The following is a 20,852-nucleotide window of genomic DNA, read 5'->3' as shown; positions in this document are numbered from 1 at the left end:
AAAGGTAAGTGTTTAAGCTGAAACCAAGCCATTCTCAGTGCTGTATGTATCATCCGGGCAAATAAACGGCCGTCTCTCAGGTGACAGACAGGGATGCTGTGTGCTGACATGGGACAAGGGCCCAGCAGACTCCCAGGAGCCCAGGTGTGCAGGAGGGATGTGGGTACACGCAGAGCTTTAAATGAACAGGACCGAATTTTATCTGGGAAACCCATGACATTCCTCATTCAGCATGTGTCAGCTACAACATCAATTAACAAAGGAATCTTAAAAGTCAAATCTGACCTCTAAAATGCAAGTCTCTGTGGAATAAAAGTAGCTTATTAACATCAATTAAGCAAAACACAGAAACCTAACAAAAATAGACATTTATTAACAAGTTATAAAAAGTACAATCCCTTCTTTGAAACACAATTTAAAAAAATGCAGGTTATCTTCCCAAAGCAGAAGTCAAGTCAGTTTGATACTTTAAGGATTTACTTTGACATCTTTTTATTTAATAAAAAATCAACACAACACTGGCAGGGATTATTTATTCAAAAAGCCACACAAGTTGTTGTCATGATTTCCTACAGAAAGGAAACTTCAACATCTCTCTTCATGCTCTTGAGCTTGATTTATTTTTGGACATTTCAGCTAACATCCACGAATCCCTTAAGTGCTCAGAAGTGCTACCTCAATTTGAGGTATTTCTTTGAGGAACAATGAAACCCTAAGAAGGGTCTTCCCTGCTCGTGGCCCGAAGGCCCCAAGCCCCCTGTGACTCTGATCACCTTGCACACACAGTCCCCTGAGCTTGTTATTTGTCAATTAAGTAAAGTCAACTTCCTGTCAGGACACCGAGTCAATATACAACACGGTCATCTCGCAGGCCTTCCACAGGAACCTTCAGCTCAACCCGAGTCCCAGAAGCCGGAGCTGGAGGCACCGGCCGGCTGGGCATCCACAGCGGGGCACTGGGCTGAGATGTCCTTGCAGAGCCTGACGACGGCCTCCTCGTCACCAGCCTGCGCATCCTCTGCGGCGTCGAGGACCATCTGGATGTGGGTCAAGAGGGTGTCTGGCCGCTGGGCCCCGAGCCAGACATCCTTAATGTACAGAGACACCAGGAATGTGGCAGTGGCTGAGGAAGGGACAACAGGACCATTAGGACGCAATCTACCAGCCCACAAGTCACCCGCCCACATGCACGGGGCCCCAGGCTCAGCCAAGCCCTTAAATGCAACGTGCGGTGAACGCGCAGATAAAACAAATTAATTCTGCCTTTGCTTAACTCTGGGCTTAATCTCGCCCTCCTGCGGCCTTTGCTGTTTCTTCATCTGTGTAGTCAAACCCCTTTACTAAGCACCTGCTAGACGCCAAGCATGTAAACTGTGGGACCTGCGTGCCCGCACACACACAAGGCACACGTCTGGTCACGATGAGAAACGTAATTCTTCACGTGGTGATAAGGGGCCCAAATACTTAACCAACAATACCTGACAGGCTCTAAGGAACAGGTGCTCCTCACCCCCAAGCCCACTCTCCCATCTCTTCAGCCCCCAGCCCAGGACCCCGCGTTACCCTGTGTGGCTCCATCCTCCGCACTCAGAGAGGAGAGGTGGAGGGCCTCGACCGCCGGCGGGACGGCGCTCCCCGCGGGACCCCGGGCCGCCAGCAGCCGCAGCATGACCGTGTTGAGCAGGCAGGCCACGGCCTGCTCGGGCCCCGCCAGCCCCTCGGCGTCGCAGGGCCGGCCATACAGGCGAAATAAGCTGCTCCTCACGGCATCGTCCTGAAGAAGGTCGGCCACAACCAGCGGCTGTGGCACAACGTGACTCTTCAGCCAGCCCAGGAGGCCGGCAGCCCCTGCCCCGCTGAGTGGGCTCTCGGCCACCGAGTGCAGCGCCCAGCTGGCCACCAGGGAGGTGACAGTGTGTACGGCGCCTGGGGCCTCGCTCTCGGGGGTGGCCTGGTCCGTGGGCTCCTGAGCGGGCTCCGGCCCGGGGAACACCGGCCCCCAGTGGGTCAATATGGACCTCAGGAGGCCCTTGCACGTCTCCAGGGTGGACACCTGCAGCTCAGGGTCGGCCATCTCCTCTGCCTCCCCAGGCCTCCTCTTCCGGCCCCGAGGGCCTTTGGCTCTCGCTGGCATGACAGGCTTGTTCTTATCTTTGAGCATTTCTGTTACACACAGAGAAAAGAAAGGCAGTGAGACCAGTGTCCCCCGTCCCCACACAGATCCAGATGGTGAGGCGTGCCCCATGCTTAGAGCTGTGCCGAGCACCTGTGAGCAGCAGAGCTGGAACTCAAAGCCAGGTCCCCATCTCCTCCCCGACCAGGGCTATGAGGACAGACAGGCCCTGTCTCCAAGCCTCATCAGCTTTGGAAACACTGCTCAGAGGACAGATGCTGGCGGCTCTGGGTGGAAGCCAGCCCTTTCTGGGGAGCACAAGACAGATCATGGGTCTGACACTCACTTAGCAGCTCCCTGACTTGGTGTTTCTCCGCAGCTGCTCTCAGGTCCTCCTGGAGCCGGACGTCCCTCCCAATGAGGCTCCACTTGTGCAGGAGAACGAGGACATCCCTGGTGGACAGCACGGCCTCGTTCACGGTGAAGCGGTTCAGGTCCTTGAAGGCCTGCAGGACGGTGGCCCGGTACCTCAGCACGGAGTCGAGTGTCTCAAAGAAGCTAGTCAGCTGGGTAGAGGCCAAGGTGGGCCTGTTGGGAGCCAAGGTCACCTGCTGAGCAAGAGCCAGCTCCTCACCCCGCAGCCCATAACCAAGGCGGCTGGACAACAGACCAGCCACAGACCTAGAGGGCAAACAGTTCGTCCTCAACAGACAAGAGCGTGGACCCCAGCACACAGAGCAGGAAAAAGCGAGCCGCTCCAGGGAAGGCAAGAAGGGAACCAGAGTCTGGCCTCCACCCCGGAGGCACAGAAAGCTCTCAGGAAACCACGGCTAACTGGGAGGGCCCGGAGGAGCCTGGCGGTCAGGGCACTGCCGCCTCGCAGAACAACTCCAGGACTGCCTTTCCGTCTCAGGAGCTCCCAGTGAAAAGGCTCAGAAAAGCCCCAGGACAGCACCTCCATGGCCAAACCTGACGGTGGGCCCCGGAGGACACACAGTCCTCTGAGCTCTAAGGAACTGAAAGTTCAAAACCATCTGCTCCACACAATTTTTAAATTACAATCATTATTATTCTGAATAACAATCAGTTCTCAGAGACCATGGTGTCCTGGACAACCCAAAATAAGAAACAAGGGTGGTCCAGCACTGCTTCAACAATTGAATTCAGAACAGAAAACCAAACGCCTGCTCTTTGTCAAGAAAGTTTTCATTCTGAGATAACAATCCATTTGCTGTCATTCTGGTTCCCATCAGCATACCCGTTCCCAAAGCAGAAACACCAGTGCACAGTGTATTTGCTCTAACACAGCAGGGTCTGAGAGGAACTGAGCGCCCCTGAGGAAACCAAGAGTGTAATTCTAAGGGATCAGATGAAAATACTGAAATTTTCAAGGAAATTCATGGATAAGGGAGCCCATGCTGGCTAATGAAGGTAGAGGCAAGTCTGGGAAAAGCTTAACTTCCCTGGGTTAAGATCATGGAAAATACGTTCTTTCTACAAAATATCGTTTTGAGCGCCTGAATCCTGATCTCCAGATAGATGGTTTGTCTGCTAATAATGATCTCACGACACATTTTAGGTGTTTTGAGTGTGTAAGTTCTCATGGTCTTCAAAGGCACCTCGTAAAGTCGAAGTGGAGAGAGGAAGAGCTGAAACAGGTTTTCTGATGTCACCACAATGATGGCAATCCCAGCCCAGAGCCCACCTGTGGAGTCGTGACCAAGGGGATGCCTGGGGGTGACCTCCCTGGGGTCCCACCCGCCGGGGAGGGGCTCACCTCAGGTGCTTCAAGAGCACGAGGAGAACGTAGAGGAACTCATTGACCAAGTGCAGGGCAAGCAGCTTCGGGGGCTCCTGGGAACCAAGGCTGCGAGGAGGCTGTTCCCCCACCTCCGCTCCTCTGTCCCCCAGGTTGGTCACCCACAGCGTGTGCAGCAGGGAGATGACGTTGGACAGCAGCGGAGTCTCCAGAAACCTGAAACCAAGTGTGGCAAAGTCCACCCTCTGTCACAGCCTCTCCTCCCACTGACATCTGCCAGGGGAGCGGGGGTGGGAACCACAAAGAGACCACAACAGGGCGGCCACCTGAGCGGTTCAACCCGCCACCGCAGCCCCCACACAGGCACAGCGTCTGAGTAAGAGCAGGTGCCTGCCACAGAAACACAGCTCCATCCCAGGGCAAGGCCCCAACCCTCCTTTCTAACCAGACGACCACTGAAGTCCTGACAGAGATATTCTGGAGCCACCACAGCACCGTAAGAGCCATCCTGCCCACGAGGACAGCTCAGCTCTAAATCGTAAAGGTCACAGCCGGGAACAGGCGATCAGCCAACGGTGCCTTTCATAAATCTCAGACAGTCTAGAAGTTGATGTCCATATATCCATTCTAGATGTAAGGTGTTACTTTCTTTTGGAGAATATTTTAAAAATTCATTTAAAAAATGCACAGAAGAGCCTGGATATCCCTGGGCTTATCGCGGACAGCTGTTTGAGCCAAGGGTTGTCTGCTGAGACAAGGTCTTCATCTTTTCACACAGCCTCAAACTCAGGAGATTATCAGGAATCATAGAGACCAGGCTACGGACTGAACCATGTGCCCCACCCCTCCCTAGACTCGGGTGTCAAAGCCCTTAACCCCTAATGTGACTGTATTTGGAGGGGGGCCTTTGGGAGGCCATTAGGTTTAGATGTGGTCACGAGGCTGGAGCCCATGATGTGACTGGTGTCCTGTAAGGAGAGGGAGAGACCAGAGCTCCCCGTTCCCTCTAACCCGCCCTGTGAGGGAACAGCAGGCAATCAGCAGTCTGTCAGCAGTCTGTCAGCAGTCTGGCAGCCATGGAGAGAGCACTCCCCAAACCCGGCCATGCTGGCCCCTGATCTCAGACTTTCGGCCTCCAGAACAGTGAGAAACTGAACCCTAGTGGTTAGTCCCCCCAGATAACAGGACAAATGCCCACCAGGTTCTGGACACACTCGGGCACTGGCCCCTCCCCAAGCACCTTGACCCTGGGCGGGAGTGGAGGGCTGTTACCCACATCGCCAAACGAGTGCTCCTGACACTGAGGGCTCCTGGTTTCTACCTCAGGCAGGGCAGCTGTCCTGACACCTCAGATGGAGGACACCACTCCAGGGGAGGCCTCTGGGCTGCGCAGCTAGGACAGATTGGTCGGCGGGCAGAGCCTCCACCAAACGCAGGCAGTAGCTGGCGCCTGTCACTCCACGGCAGACAAGATGCTCAGAAGACAGATTTAAAGTGAAGAAATGCCATATTGGCATCACCAGGAGGTTGGTGACAGGTAGGTAGAGGACGCTGTGTCGGAGAACATGGATGCTACTGGATATTTCCAGTTGACACCAGAGCCAGAGGGAGATGCCACTGTCTCCGTCCCCGCCTTCTGCCTGACACACACCTCTCACACACAAGGTCTCTCACACACAAGGTGCTCACTTGCTCTCGAAGATGTGTAAGATCCATGTCAAGAGGCTGTAGTCCCGCAGGATCTCGTAGGCAGATTTGGCGTCCCGGGCAGCATTTTGCAGTATTTCCAAAATCCAATTCTGAAAACCCAAAACAAAAAAGTCACTCTTCAGTGGGGAAACTTGACTCATTTGATCAAAAGAATACTTTAAACCACAGCATGGTATGTTACAATGATAGGTGGTGGCTGCATGTGACATCTGCTAAGTCTGTAAGAGTGGTGGCCATGCGGGAGCACCCCTCTCCCCACCAGCGACAGCTAGAGGACACAGACCGCCACAGCAGTCACTGGCCCGGGCGGACGCTACGTCTGCTGATCCATCACCAGCAAAGACTCAGTGTGGAAACCACACGGCCTGCATCCGCAGCAGCCTGAGTGGGGAGAGAATGCGGACCCATTTCTAGCCCAGCCATGAGCTGCTGAAGGCTCATTTCATCACCTCAATTCTACCACCTGGGAAGGAGGACAGAAAGACGGGACTGTCCCCAGAACTGCTAACTGGGTGCTCTAGAATGCTCACAAACCATAAAAAATAAGAATCTACCCTATTTAAATTCAGTTTATTCAAATGTGTCTCTGAGTCCTGAGTCACTGCTGTTTACCCACATTGTACATAATATCAGAAACAAAAGCTGACCGCACTAGGAATTAATCAAAATGCCACAGGCTCCCCAGTCACTCCCCCAGCGGCCCCTGCGTGTACACGCTCCGCACGCGCTCCCGCCGCAGGGGGCGGGGCTTACTGCCGATGCCCCCCACCCCCCGTCAGCTGCTGCGAGGCGGGCAGCCTCGACCCCTGGCCCTAGTTTCCCAGTTTGGATGTCTTATGGCTTCTGTGCACCACGTGACGTCCTGGCGGCTTGAGTGTCTCCAAGCACCTCACTTGTTTTTGGGGGCCACGTGTCTCCAGAACTCTCAAAGCCTCGTGATTACTCAACAGCTCCTCCCTCTTCGCAGGCCCCGCCCTCGGGCGAGGGCACAGGAAGTTCATGTCAAACTAGTGGGTCAGGCTGGAGTTAGAATCCATCGGACCTGACCTGCAAACAGACCCGGAGGAAGGGCGGAGCCTCAGGCCCCCTGACGCCGCCTACCTGGGCCTGGCCGCTGCACAGTGGGCTGTGGAAGAAGGCCAGCAGGACGTGCAGGACGCCCCGCCGCGCGCAGAGCTCGTAGCAGTGCTTGTCCCGCAGCCCCTGGCGCAGAATCCCGAACACCCACTCCTGTTCCGCTTTTTGCTGTAACCCAAGCAAACAAGACACTAGTTGAGTAAGTGAAGGCCCTTGTCTCTGGAAACCCTTCAAACACCACGATTTTCGGGTGGTGGCACAGACGGCGGCACCGCAGCCCCAACCCCCTGTTTCTGGACGTGCTATTAAAAGTCCTCCACCTCTTCTCTGATTTGGCTTCTTCAGGTCAGGAATAAAGGACCAGGTCAAGTTCAAACACTGAACTGTGCTAATTCAGGGGGGTGTCCTCTAAAAGCACATTTAATATTCGATCCAGTGATTCGCCAAAAGAATAGAACGAAGATACCATGACACACAGGGCCCTGCGACGTCTGAGAAGCCACCTAAGAGTCACCGCGTGGGCTGGACAGTGCCTCTGCACGCAGGCTTGCGATCGCCCCCACCCGCCTGGCCTCCTGTCCCACCCATGCTGCACAGCCCACAGCCTGGACGGGGGCGCCGGGAAAGTGACTGGGGAGACTTTGCGGGAGCAGTACCTCAAAGTCGGAGCTGTAGAAGAACTGGTAGAAGCCCGGGACTTTGCTCATGTTCAGGTACTCGTGGGACAGCAGGAACTTGTTGACCTTCAGGTACATGTGCTCCTCTGTGGACACAGGCAGACAGTCACTCACAGAGGTGCCAGCAGGACACCCCGCGGTCGGCTGGAGCAGGCAAGTGAGGGGCTGGACATCAAACATCAAAAATCCCTGTCCTTGGGGGCTTTCTAATCCTTGTCCAGGGTATTAGTTCTCAAGAATTAAAATGCAGTAGGACACCTTAGTTCTGCACGCATACAGGCTTCCCTCGTGGTTCAGAAACCACTCCTGGATGTCAGGTCCTTCGGAGACATCGCTCCCCTCGCCCAGTCATCAGCCTCCTGCCTAAGCTCCAATCAGCCAGGCTTGGCCTCACATAAGACAGCACAGCTAACACCCAACCCATTGGCCTCTCACTGAGGGAACCACCACAGAGAAGACAGGGCTCAGACATGCCCTGGAACACTTGGCTCTAGAGTGCAACGGGGCCGACACCTCCTCCCCCTCGTCCCACCCTCGGATCACTGCCTCCCATCTGTGCAGACCGCCTGCAGCCTCAGAGCCCACCCACGACCACTGCTGCCCTGCGCCCTGACCCCAACATGAGGTCTCAGGTGGGACACGGCTCGCCCAGGTGGCACGGACTGGACAGGAGGCCGAGACCATTCACTGTGACCTCTGCTGGGATTTTCTTTAGAGTCTACAAATGCTTAACTACCTTCTTTCCTCCCATAATTTCTAAAGTAAAGGAAAAAAACCACATAATAAAAATGATATAGGAACAGATAAAAATCAGACCTGAATTCTAATGGCAACTTGACTTCAGACTAATTGTGGGGCTTTGGACAAGCTATTTGACCTTGGGGGCCTCGGATGGGAGGCTGTCTCCTCATCTGAAAATGACCACGTTAGGCTCAAAGAATGTGGTCTCTAAGAGTACCAACACTCTATGACTTTTCACCATTAACTAAAACAAAACAAAAAAAAGTTTTATGACAGATTTCAATCAGTGGTACCTGGTTTCAAAATCTGCAGGGCTGCTTTGGCAATGAAGAGAGCCAGGATAAAGGTGAGTCTCATGTTCTGAGTTCGGATCCCATTCCGGACAACATCCAAGAGATACAGTACCTTAAAACCAAGAAAAAAGGGGAAAAAAGAGAATTTTCAGAACAGCTGTGACCAGCCTGGTCTTAAGCAGCCTAAACCACAGCTTTGTAGGCATCCTCCTCACACCTGGGGGACCACCAAAGGTGACTCCTGTTCCCTACAGCTCAGGGCATGGCTTCTGAGGCCTCATATGTCCTGCATGACAGCTGTTATAACCTCTGATTTCAGACCAGGGAAACAGTCGACAGAAATGAGAACTGCTCTGCCCACCCACAATGCAAGAAGAGCGTTTATAAGGGGAGACCTCTCTCCACCTCTAGCATCATCCCCCAGGAGGGGACAGACTTTTGTTCTTTATCTCAGGTCTCCTGGCAACACGCCTCTGTGTTCCTGAGGGGTCCTTCCACCTGCTCACCTGGGACTGCTCCCGGAACCGCGCCCCCTCCAGCTGCGAGTAGTAGGCCGCCAGGACGGAGTAGGCCGCGGCTCGCATCTGGGGGTCATAGCTGCTGAGGGCCATGACGGTGAGGCCCAGAGCATTGGAATCCACAAATTTTCGACAATCCACCACAAATTCTACGAGAAATAAAATAAAGCATTAAATACACACACACACACACACACACACGATTCCGCAATGCTTGTGCAACACGGAGAATTCGATTTCCTTTTGCATTTTACCACTGTTGGCTACGTGTGTGTGCCAGATACAAGAAATGCAAGTCTCTCTCCTGCTCCCCTTCACTTCTTCTGACACCGGATAAAAGACTATCTCCCCTTCCATGGCAATCATCACCATGCCTCCAGCTTTTAAGATGCTTGTAAATCCCAACCAGGATTCTTTCATTACGTCTCACAAATACTCAATGAGCCAGAGAACAGAGGTGAGGTCCCACTGGGTGCCAGCAGGAAAGCCAGCTCACGGTATCTACCTCATCCAGCCTGCTGCCTCTGAGCTCCTAACTACAAATGCCGCCAAGGAAAATACATAAGGCAGTGATGCTGGGAAACTGAGCCAGTGCAAACCAGCCTGAGCTGGCCCATCAATTTGACGAAGGATTAACTTATATCCACTCTGCAACCCTAGTTCTTTCTTCAAACAAACGACAAAAATCATACAGAAGAGCAGCTCACTGAGCTTGAGCAAAAGCTGCAGCCAGAGAGCCTGCTGACTAATATCCATTCATCACCTGTGAGGCCTTGAGAAACTCATATCGCTCCAGGAGAGGATGTGACCAAGAGAGAAGGTCAGATCCATGAGGGGACCCACCTGACCACACCTGAAATTCAGGACACTTGAAATCCTCTTTAGTAAAAACGCAGGCCTTTTTACAATATAAATACTGTCAAGAAAAACCTCAGAACAGACCTAGGTCACTTAGTTTAAAAATGACTATGCAGTATTTGGCCATGATAATCACCTAGAATGAGGGACTGGTGACCCAGTTAAATTAGGAACCAAACATAAACCAACTGAAATGACTATCCCGAATAAGTCATATACCACTGATGATATTTTTTAAAAGTCAAACTCTTTTTTCCTCTTCTCTCTCCAAAGTTAGACTTTTAAAAGAATAATGCTTGCAGTTAAAAACAAAAACAAACTAAGAGTAAATCAAGAAGAAAAGTGATAATAATCAGCTACTTCTTAGTCCAAAAAGCTACATAATCGCATAATGGTCTCCAAATAGGTGGTTGTCCCAAAGTGTAGAAGTCACTAGAAACCATGAAGCGGAGACCTGTGGCCATGCCTGCAGCTCTGCTTGGGGGTGATGAGGTCTGAGAGGCTGAGGCACGCCAGGGGACCGGGACCTACCCACTGGGCGAGCTCTGTTTGCCCTCCCTCAGAAGCAGCAGGGTCCTCGGAGCTCTGCCAGCATCCCACCCAGGGCAGACTGGTGGGGGCGGGCCGCTTACATACAGCTCCCCTCCTCTGTCTTTCAATTTTTACACCATATCAAAGAATAACCAGGATTTCTACTTCCAGCCAGGAGAGAGTGATAGGAACCAGATTCAGCTGTCTACCTCAAGCAACGAAAAAATGACTGAAGGAATGAACCCAGGACTTTCAAGACACTGGACACGAAGCAACAAAGGACAGCGGTCCCTGCGAGATGGGAAACAAGGCGACCTTCTGAGCGTCCCAGCTGGAGAGTTGCACTGGGAGGCAAACGAGGCAGAGACTGGGGAACTCTGAGTGGATGAGGTGGGAACCTGGGAGGTCGAGGGGGCAGAAGTGACAAGGCAGAGTCCTGGAGAAGAGCGTGCCACTGAGAGAGTGTCAGTCTTCAGCTGAGTGAGTGCCAGTCAGCAAGGGCGCAAGAGGAAGCCACCCAAGGCTGGGAAAGAAGCACCCAAAGGGATGGGCGGAGACAACCCTGGGCTCACACATGCCCAGAAATAGCTCCTGTTCCCACCAGCCAGGGCGGAATCCTCACGGGCTAGGGCAGAGTGCTCAGAGGATTTCACCTCAGTTGTGGGGCAAAGTTCGTCCCAGATTCAATGTTGCTTTGGTCCCACCTAACCAAGCTTAGACGTTTAACACTGGAAAGGATGAAACCATGTCCAAGTAACCTGAGTGTGCCCTAGAACAAAGCTCACGAAAATAATAATAATAATAATAAAAAATAAATAAATTTAAAAAAAAAAAGCTTACAAGCACTCACAGGGATATAAAAATAACCAGCACCAAAGTAAAATTCACGATGTCTTGCTTCCAATAAAAATTACCAGGCATTCAAAAAAGCAGGAATATGGCCCATTATAAAGAAAAAAATTGACCATTTGAAAATGACCCAGATATAATACAGGTAACAGAATTAGTACAGAAAGACATTTAAACAGTTATTATCACTGAATTCTACATTTTCAGAGGAAAGACTGGGCATGTTAAGCAGAGACATGGAAGATATGAAAACTCAAATCAAGCTTCTAGAGATGAAAGTTAAGATGTCTAAGACGAAAAAGGCACTGAATGGAATTATCAGCAGATTAGACATTGCAGAAAAAAAGATCAATGAACCTAAAGACAGCCACAGAAACTATCCAAACTGAAACACAGAGAGAAAAAAGGATTTTACAGATATAAAAAACCTGAAAGAATTTATCACCAGCAGCTTTGAACTACAAGAATTCTTAAACGATGTATTTTGGGGAGAAGGAAAATTATAGAAGATGGAAATCTGGATCTACATGAAGGAATGAAGAAAACAAGGAATGATAACTATGGAGTGAAAATAAAGGTAATTACAGCACAAAGCCAGGAGGGGAGAGATAGAGCGATACTACTGTAAGGTGCTTCTATTATCCATCAGGTGGTATAAACTCACTTGAAAGTAAGCCACAATAAATTGAAGATGTATACTATAAACCCCAAAGCAACCAATGCACACACTCACAAGCACACACACAAATTATAGCTAAAAGCCAATAAAGACAATAAGGTGGAATCAGATCAATTATCACATTAAATGTAAATGGTGTACACATTCTGACTAAAAGGCAGAGATGGTCAGACTGGATAAAAAAGCAAAACCCAAGCATATCCTGTCTACAAGAAACCACTTTTAATATCAAATGCAAACTTTAAGTAAAAGGATAAAGTGGTGATCATTTTGAAATATACAGAAATACTGAATCACTATTTTGTGTACCAGGACCTAACAAAGTGTTTTAGGTCCATTATACTTTAAAAATGACAAACAAACAAACCCACAGAAAAAGAAACCAGATTTGTGGTTACCAGAGGCAAGGGGTAGAAGGAGGGCGAATTGGATGAAGGCAGTCAAAAGGTATAATCTTCTAGTTATAAGATAAATAAATATTAAGGATGTAACGTACAACATAATTTAATCAACCCTGCTTTATGTTCTATGTTAAAGTTGTTAAGAAAGTAAATCCGAAGAGTTCTTCACAAAGAAAAAAAATTTTTTTCTTTCTTTTACTTTCTATCTATATGAGATAATGGATGCTCACTAAACTTACTGTGGTGAACATGTCATGCTGTATGTAAGTCAAATCATTATGCTGCACACCTTAATTGTACGCCAACTATAGTTCAATAAAACTGGAAGGAAAAAAAAGTAAAAGGATGGAAAAAGAACAATCAGAAGATTCCTGGGCTCTAACAGCTTATGGACTGAATTTTCTCATTTCTAACAAGTGACTACTTTGATAAGGGCAGGAAAAAACCTGAACACTTTACAAAGCATCAAACTGTGGCATAAAATTGTATTGTTTTGGAAAAGATGAAATGTGTTTAAGATACACCTACATACTTACATAACAAAAAACGTACAAATAGAATATATTCGAGAAAGAGAACTCTGAACATTTAATATCACATTCACTAAAAATAGCTAGTACTCAGCTGGTAGGGATATTTTTAGTAATCACTGACATTCTCTAAGAGAAAAGGGTTTTCCACATGTCCATGGGGAAAAGGCAGTTTCATGTTTTGTGCTCATTTCTGTTATTCTCCGGAAGGCTTGGCTTTGTAACACGTATGGAAAAGAACTGCCTCCAGGTATTGAAAATATATTGTGCTATTTAAAAATAGTTATAAATGCCATTCTCTTTGTCTCAAGAGCCTCATAAACAGCAGTGTGGCCTTGTGATAACAGATCTTCAGATCAAAATGGCTTAACCAGGACAACTACAAGGATTAAAATGAAAAGCACCCCATGCTTTATGGGCTTTAGTGCAGATCCCGTGGGAGGATGAAGAGCTCTCCCTCACGCCTCCTCTCACACAACCTCCCAAGCGGCGGCCTGGCCAGAAGGCTCGTCACAAGGAGGGGCCCTCAGAGCCTGTGTCCAGTGGCCTGGTGACAAGGCTCGGAGAGCCGCACACAGGCCTCCCTGTTCCGTGGCATATGTGAATTAGGAGCTCAAGCTCTCAGCCCGGGTCTCTTGAGGGCAAGAATCTGCTGTGGGAAAAGCATCTGTCACTGCCATTGCTACCAGCCTTGGCTGGCCCTGCCTCTCAGCCAAGGACTCAAAGAAGGGTAGCAGTGGGGTTAAGAAAACAGGTTCCCATTTTCAGCGAAGGGCTGAAATGGAGCAGTAAGACTAGCTTCTCCGAAGCCTGGCCTCTACACATAAAAACTAATCACACACTCAATTTAGGACTGCAAAATGTTTAGCAACACTTGGACCCAGGTGCCACTGCAGGAAGTAAAAACATGCCACAGAGAACTTCTGCTACACACAGCAAGGACGAATCTCATAAATATAATGTGGATAAATGGAACTGATACAAAAAATATATAGTGTTTAATGCCATTTACATAAAGTTCAAATACACGACACTGGCTCCCACTGGGAAGGAAGGAGTACTGACCAGGGAGGGGCCTGAGGAACTGTTATTAGGTTCCGTTCCTTTATCTGCTGGAGGTTTGGCCAAAACTCGAGCCACACGTATATGACTTGTGTGGGTTCCTACTTATCACACTTTGATAAAAGTTTATTTTAGACATTGTTCATGCTTACTCATCCACCAGGGCAAAAGTAAATGGAGTAACTTTAAAAAATAGTAATATAAAAAAAGATTTGTGGCTTAATTCAACTACAGTAAACCTGGTCTACACTGGACATTCAGCTGTTCACAGATCTCTGGTCTGTTCAACGTCTCATTTTCCTGCTCGGGTCTTCCTCTCTTGGTGAGCTGGTGGGCTTCTTTTTATCAGATGATGAACTCTGATCTATATTAGACCAGTAAAACGTAAAGCAGGCTGTATTTAGAGATTTCCCTAACTTGCAAGAGCATTTACCACTTACCTCTCCTCACAAAAGGCCTTCCAGAGCCTGCCTGCCCTCTCGCTACTGCCGCCCAAAAGGGCAATATTCAAGACTCAGAAAAACACTGCCTTGATTCTATTTTTCTATTAAGAGTTTTCCAAACCTTGGCCTTCTGTCTCCTAAAAGCTCTACTGAGAGATAGATCAACAGACTAAATGATTTGTTGTAACTGACTGAAGTTGCATATTTTTAGACTGTGGGAAATCTATTTTCATGTTTGATGAGAAACAGACTTCGCCAGCACCGCCAAGGCATGGAGGGGTCAGAGAGCTTAGAGACGTGCCTCACTTAGTCGCTGCTAACAGTCGCCAGGCTATTAAGAGATCCGATCTGCTTGCCGTTACCATCCTCTGACATCTGCCTGAAATGAAATGCCCCTGCTCTCTTGCAAAGAAAATCTAGCTCAGCCATAGGACCCAGCGTTTGTGGAGGGGCTACTGATGGGCAGCCTCTGGGAACACAGCCCTCTCGTCTTCCTGTTGGGAACTAAAGGGCAGTGGTGGAGGATCAGCAAATCTGTTCAAAGGAGGAGCATTTGAGTATAAAAAGACAACTTCACGTCTAAAGAGGGAGAAAACAGGAGATCAGTGGCGCAGTCTCCCGGAGCGCCTAATCCACGTGGCCATTACGTCCGGGAGGAAGGAGTCGGGGAGCTCCTCCGGCATCACGCTGGCCATTCAACGAGCAGACAGGCAGGGTACAGGCCTTGGCCTCTCTCACCGCACCCTGCCTGTAGTGACAGCTCTGCTGGTCCCCACTGGGCACCTAGTACAGAGGAAGGACAGGGCTCCTGGCTTGGTGCCCGTGGAGGCCACATGAGGAGCAGTGATGGGCTGCTCCTGCCCTCCCAGGAGGAGGCGTCAGCGCAGGGAGCTGGGACTCTGCCCCGCCCGGCTGTAACTGGGAGGAAGGATGAGGAGATGGCAGATAGACAAATGGGGCTGGAACAGAACATCCACAGGCCGAGAAATGAAACTGGGCTTAAAGGTCACACCTTGTACAAAAATTAATTCAAAACAGATCTCAGATGTAAATGTAAAACCTACAACTATAAAACTTTCAGAAATAAAGATAGGAGAAAATCTTTGGGATCGAGGGATAGGCAAAGATTTCTTAAGACTTGACACCATAAATGTGACCCATAAAAGGAAAAACTGATAAACTCAGCTTCATCAAAATCAAAAACTTTTGCTCTTAGAAAAAGTCTGTTAAGAGGGTAAAAAAATAAGCCACACACTGGGAGAAAACACCTGCAAACTACGTATCAACAGACTACTATCTACCATATATAAAGAACCCTCAAAACTCAACAGTAAGAACAAAACAAAGAAACAAGTCCATTAGGATTGGGCAAAAGACACGAACTGACATTTTTACCAAAGATCTTCAACATCATTAGCCCTGAGGAAAATGCAAATTCAAACCACACTGAGACATCACTACCCACCAATGATGACAAAATGCCCCAAACCAACAGATCCCACCAGCATGGGAGTCAGACCCTGGTCTTCACCAGTTGGTACACGCAATGCTTTTTCTTCTTTCTGTCTCTCCTCCATCTGTTCACCCGCAAGGACTTCCACCCTCAGGCTAGTAGACACAAAATGCAATTTCAAAAATATACTTAAACCAAGAAAAAGCCAACCTCGGCAGGCTCTCACTGATTCTCAAGGACAAAATCTCTCATTTCTGCTGGTAGATGACCACTATCCAGCAAAAATTCAGAAACAGCTCTTAGCATTAAGGGTTAGGAAAACATCGAAGACATAGGGATGCTCTGGATTTTAAAATTATACATGCCCTTAAAAAAAATTACTGTACGTTCAAAACATGAATTATCACTTTGCTGAAAATCACTGGAATGGAAAAGTGAGAAGGCAGCTGTGTTCCTTCAAGAATTATTTTCACGATCAAGGTCCTAATGTGGTAATTATGGTAATAGTAACCCCCACCCCCAAGGCTGCAATTACCTGGCCGGGTCAATTCACTGAAGAGATGAAGGAGAAAGCAGGGGTCATAAAGGCCATCGAGATCGGCTGTGCTCTTGTCTTTAAATATCAGTTCCTGTGCATCCTGAAATAGCCCAAAACAAACAGAACGTGCAGCTCAACCTCAGAAACGTAATACGTGAATGTTGTAAAAAACAGCGCTTGTACATTAAATGATGTCTTTGGGATTTGCTTTTGGGGGAAGAAGTTATAAATGAAACAAGCGTGGCCAGTGCTGACAACTGCTGAGGTTGGGTGGTGGGGTCCTGTCTCTGCACCTCTGCATATGGTTGGAATTTTACTTCTAAGTTACCAAAGTACAAGAAAAACAGTGCTTGGATTTCACAGCGGCTGACGCGGAGGGTGTAATCGGAGCACTCGGAGGGGCGGGCAGAATAGCACCCACGGGATGTGATGGCTCCCTCATGGCCTCGCCCCGAGCCCCCGCACCTCGCGGGGCAGCAGCCTCCGGGTCTGGGGGAAGTGCAGGATAGTCTTCATCACGCGGTCCCGGTCCAGCAGGCGGAGGATGTCCCCGACGCTCGGCTGCTGCCACAGCGACTTGCCCAGGCTCCGGCACGTCTTGTGATGCTCCACGGCGGCTGGGCCCCAGAGCAGCACCCTAGAGCCGGAGGGGAGAGCAGGCTGGTCACAGGCCCCGCCAGAAGCAGAGGTCATGATGGAGACGACGGCATGACCACTGTCAGCAGCTTTGCTGAGAAGTTAGCACGTGCCAGGTACCAAGGGCAGTTCATGTGTTCTGTCATTTAATCCGCCATTTAGGGGTAAGGAGGGGTGATGGAGAGGCTGACAACGATGAGGGTGCGGTGATGGCGCAGAGGATGATGACAGAGCCAACGCTTAAGGAGAGTTTATGATGTACGGACACTAAGCCTTTTAGATGTAATAATTCACTTAATCTGCACAACAATCTCATAAAGTAGGTGCTATTATCATCCCCTTTTTGCAAAACAGGAAAAGAGGCACAGAAAGGATCTGGAAGGTATAGCTCAGCTGGTCAGCTGCCCAGCTGGTAAGCGGCAGAGCAGGAATTCAAATCTGGGGCATCTAGTTCCTGAGTCTGTGCTGGACCACTGTGCCAGAACCCTGGCAGCTCGATGATGCTTTACTGATACAAACCTCTCCCCATTCAACATGTGGCCACGAGCAGATCAGGTCTGCCTGCACGGCCTTGAGCTGTCTCCACCTCCAGAGTCCCCCACGTATACACCACTGCCTTTCACACCACCAGCCCCCATGGCAGCTGCCTGGAGAGGCCATCTTGCCTTCCTCCTGGGAAATGACACAGGCCTCCCTCCTCCTCCCTACCCCTGTCCCTGCTCTCCGCTCATCGACCTCCCCACCACTGGAGGTGCTCCCGGAAAGCCCAGCTGTGCTGAGGGCCACTTCTCTGCCCCCAGATGTCTATCAGCTCTCTGGCGTCCCCTGGATGGAAACAGGAACATTTCAGGCTGGTACTCAAAATTCTTCCCAACCAACCTGTCTGGCCTTCCCACCACCTTTTCTAGGGAAGACAGGACATACCCATGATTCGGACAAACTGACCTGCTCACCATTCCCGGGGATGTTCTGACTTCCCCACCTCCCACCTGTCAAGATGCCACTCCCTCCACCCAGTGCCCCCAGGCTCCTCCACCAGCCTCATCTCAGTCAAGTCCCTCCCTGCCCTTCCCGTGTCAACCTGGTCTTGGAGTCTTCCCTGACTCCCAAGGGGACAGCATGCTCCCGTGTGCCCTGGAACAGCTGGGTGACAGCATGTGTGTGAATCAGAAGCCAATTTAAAGAGTCACGTTTAGGACAGTCTGATCCCCTAACAGACAGCGAGACCGTGTTTTACTCCTCCTGGTATTCCCACCAGTGCCGGGCACTGGGCCTTGTAAACAGCAGGTACTCAGCAAGCATCTATTGAGTTAACTACTTCTAAACGGAATTCTTTTAAATAGACTCATTTCCATAACAGTCAACAGCCGACACTCAAGTTAGAAAGCGAAGACCCTTCTTTAGGGGGTCTGGTGGCCTTGGCTTCGAACAGGCAGGGAGCGGGACAAGCCCACCCTGCTGGCACAGTCCTGAGCGCCCAGTGGTCCCCGCACAGCCTCTGACTCAGGCCTGTGCCCCCGCCTAACAGTGCGGCTGCGACGTCCACCCTGAGTCTGTTCCTGAGCAGCATGGGGTGCCGTGAGCTGCCCGTCCTCTGCTCACACCCTCTTCTCCCGGGAGCTGGGCCCAACCTCACCCTTGTGCGCAAGGGGCCACCTCGTGGGACTTTTGTCAACCCCAAGAGGGCGTTCTGCTGCCGAGGTGGGTGGGGAGGACGGTGCACTCTTTGCCGTGAGGGAAACTGCTTCTGTGTCCTCTGCTCTCTCGTGTGCACACAGGGCTGTTTATTCCACAAAGGGCACAGCGGCCGTGGCACCAGCTCCAAGGCAGCCAAAGGGTGAGGCCATGAGGGGAAGGGAAGGAGAATGTTCATGCATGAACTGGGCACTCTTAAGAGGTAGAAAATGACTTCTTTTAATTGCTTTTGCTATTGTTTTGGGGGGTGGGGAGTGGGTTCTAGTTAATACATCTTTAATCTTTTTTTTTTCCCCAAATATTCTACAAGGGAAATTTTTTTTCTCTTCCCTGAAGAGTTCTCTTGAACTATTTTCCTTGGCCCAGAAACCTTACTTCCTGTCTTAGCACACAAAGCGCCTCATAATGCTAGGGTGCTGGTCCCAAAGGGTAAGGAGAAAAGAAACCAGGGCAGCAAAGAGATTCTCAGATGCTGTCTACAGACAGCTTAGCCCCGGCCCTTGCAGAGCTGGGGCAGGGCCCTGGAGAGAGGAATCGCCCGCCCGTGGAGCCCAGGGCTGCGCTCACCACAGAGGCCAGCAAGCAGCCCCGGAAACCCAGCAGAGACAGAGAAAGGCAGACAAGATGAACACAGAGAGAAAGACACACAGACAGGAAAGAGACAAATCCAGGGACAGACACTGCACACACACACACAGATGGGGAAGAGTGGGTTAACACCCGGTCAGCACTCCTCACCCTTCTCCCATGTCCCCACACAAGTCATTCCCACCTAAAGCAAAGCTTGAAGGAAAGGTTTTCAGAAAAACCCACTAAATGACACCTGAACCAGGAGTAAGTCTGGGGGCATACTGACAACAGACACACACCTGTCCTTCAGTGGCGTGGCCCCGGACCACCAGAGAGCACCCTCAGGTGGGAGGCCAGAGCAGCCCATGCCAGAGCTGGAGTGTGAGCTGAGGGGTCCGCCCCGCACACCCTTCCCTGAGAGACAATCCCGGGTGTGGCGCTCGCTGTGCGGAGTGTGAGCCACAGGCCAATTCTGCCGCTCACACCGCCAGGCCCAACACTCACCTGAAGTCAATGAGGCTGAGGTTGTTCTGCTCATACGCCCGGAGGAGAAGTAAAATCTTCTGGTCTAGAAGTCAGTTGGGAGTCAGTTTAGAAAACCTCTTGGTGGCAGCATCCTATTCCTTATACACATTTGCGGTCCCTCCACCCGGTCCCCACACCGTCCCCGGTCCCACCGCCCAGTCTCCACACCACCAGCTCCCACCACCCGGTCCCCACACCCTCACCCAGGATGCTGAGCGTGGCGCCGTAGGCCCCGAGGAGCACTGCAAAGTGGCTGTTCTTGCAAACAGAGGGGCACATCCTCACCACCACCGACATCAGGTCCACCAGGGCTTCTGGAAGAAAAGCACACTGAAATGCACAACAGTGCGGGGGGTGTGCACGTTCAGAATAAAGGAGGAAGCATTTCAGGGAACGTAAATGCTTGAAATACCCTCTCTGAATGATACTGGTCTTGGGACTGGACTAATATTGGTCTTAATCCCTTCCCTACTTTTTCCTTTTTAAAAATAAACATGTCTTCACAGTCGTCTCTCTTCCTAGGTCTTTGTCAAAACTGCGGACAGCCTCTTCCAGCCCCCTCCCAAATTTTAAACCAACAAAGAGTTTAAAACCAAAGCATTTCCCCCCACGATTGTGTTGCTAAAATCTAGCATCTCCTCCCGCCTGAAACGGTGGGGCCTTCTTACTTCTACTGCCTGGACCAGGAATGTGGGTCATGGCTCTCTCCAGTTCAGCAGTTTGTTACAGACCAGCTCCGCAGTGATTTCCAACAGTGCAGGGTGTTAATTTTGTTTCTAACAGAGCATGGCTTCAGAAGGCGGGACCCTTCAGACCTCTGATGTCTCCGTGGCCTTCCCCCACCCCTAAGCACAAGCTTATTGAACTAACTAGGGATGTAGCTGAGGCCTGGGCTTTAAAAGAGTCCCCGGCAGTGAACCATCCACAGGGACCTCCGAACACTTCACCCTTGATAAGTTTCACCCACCCCGTTAAGATGTTTCATGTAACTGAACAATTTTTCTCAGGTCAGACCCCGCTCCTACTTTCTCCTAACTTCCAGTTTTAAGACTTGCCCATAATTTGGCAAGAGGATATTAAATATGATGTCTGTGAGCCAGGACAGGCTCTGAAGAGAGGTCTGCACTTGCTGTTTGACCCTAAGTTAGAGGAAACACTTAAATCTGAGCTTTGATTTGACAAAAGTGAAATATT

At 50.2% G+C, this 20,852-nt stretch overlaps 1 protein-coding gene across 3 annotated transcripts in view; it reads right to left on the bottom strand.

Annotated features, from left to right (window-relative positions):
• Positions 1 to 353: 353 nt before the first annotated feature.
• URB1 (URB1 ribosome biogenesis homolog) overlaps positions 354 to 20,852 on the bottom strand; it is a 62,385-nt gene continuing 41,886 nt past the window's right edge. For 2 of the 3 annotated variants that reach the window (XM_010956838.3, XM_074360662.1), the window contains 13 exons: positions 19,862 to 19,972; positions 19,638 to 19,701; positions 16,698 to 16,869; positions 16,230 to 16,332; positions 8,877 to 9,037; positions 8,371 to 8,482; positions 7,316 to 7,422; positions 6,684 to 6,827; positions 5,562 to 5,671; positions 3,891 to 4,088; positions 2,460 to 2,701; positions 1,564 to 2,163; positions 354 to 1,123 (listed from right to left, as the gene is read on the bottom strand). In XM_010956838.3, the coding sequence (XP_010955140.3) occupies positions 894 to 1,123; positions 1,564 to 2,163; positions 2,460 to 2,701; positions 3,891 to 4,088; positions 5,562 to 5,671; positions 6,684 to 6,827; positions 7,316 to 7,422; positions 8,371 to 8,482; positions 8,877 to 9,037; positions 16,230 to 16,332; positions 16,698 to 16,869; positions 19,638 to 19,701; positions 19,862 to 19,972 (2,354 nt within the window). In that variant the 3' untranslated portion in view covers positions 354 to 893. The other variant, XM_074360664.1, reaches the window with a different exon arrangement.

Source organism: Camelus bactrianus, chromosome 1 (genome assembly GCF_048773025.1).
Source record: "Camelus bactrianus isolate YW-2024 breed Bactrian camel chromosome 1, ASM4877302v1, whole genome shotgun sequence".
Classification (NCBI taxonomy): Eukaryota; Metazoa; Chordata; class Mammalia; order Artiodactyla; family Camelidae; genus Camelus; species Camelus bactrianus.
This window is presented reverse-complemented; position numbering and strand designations above follow the sequence as displayed.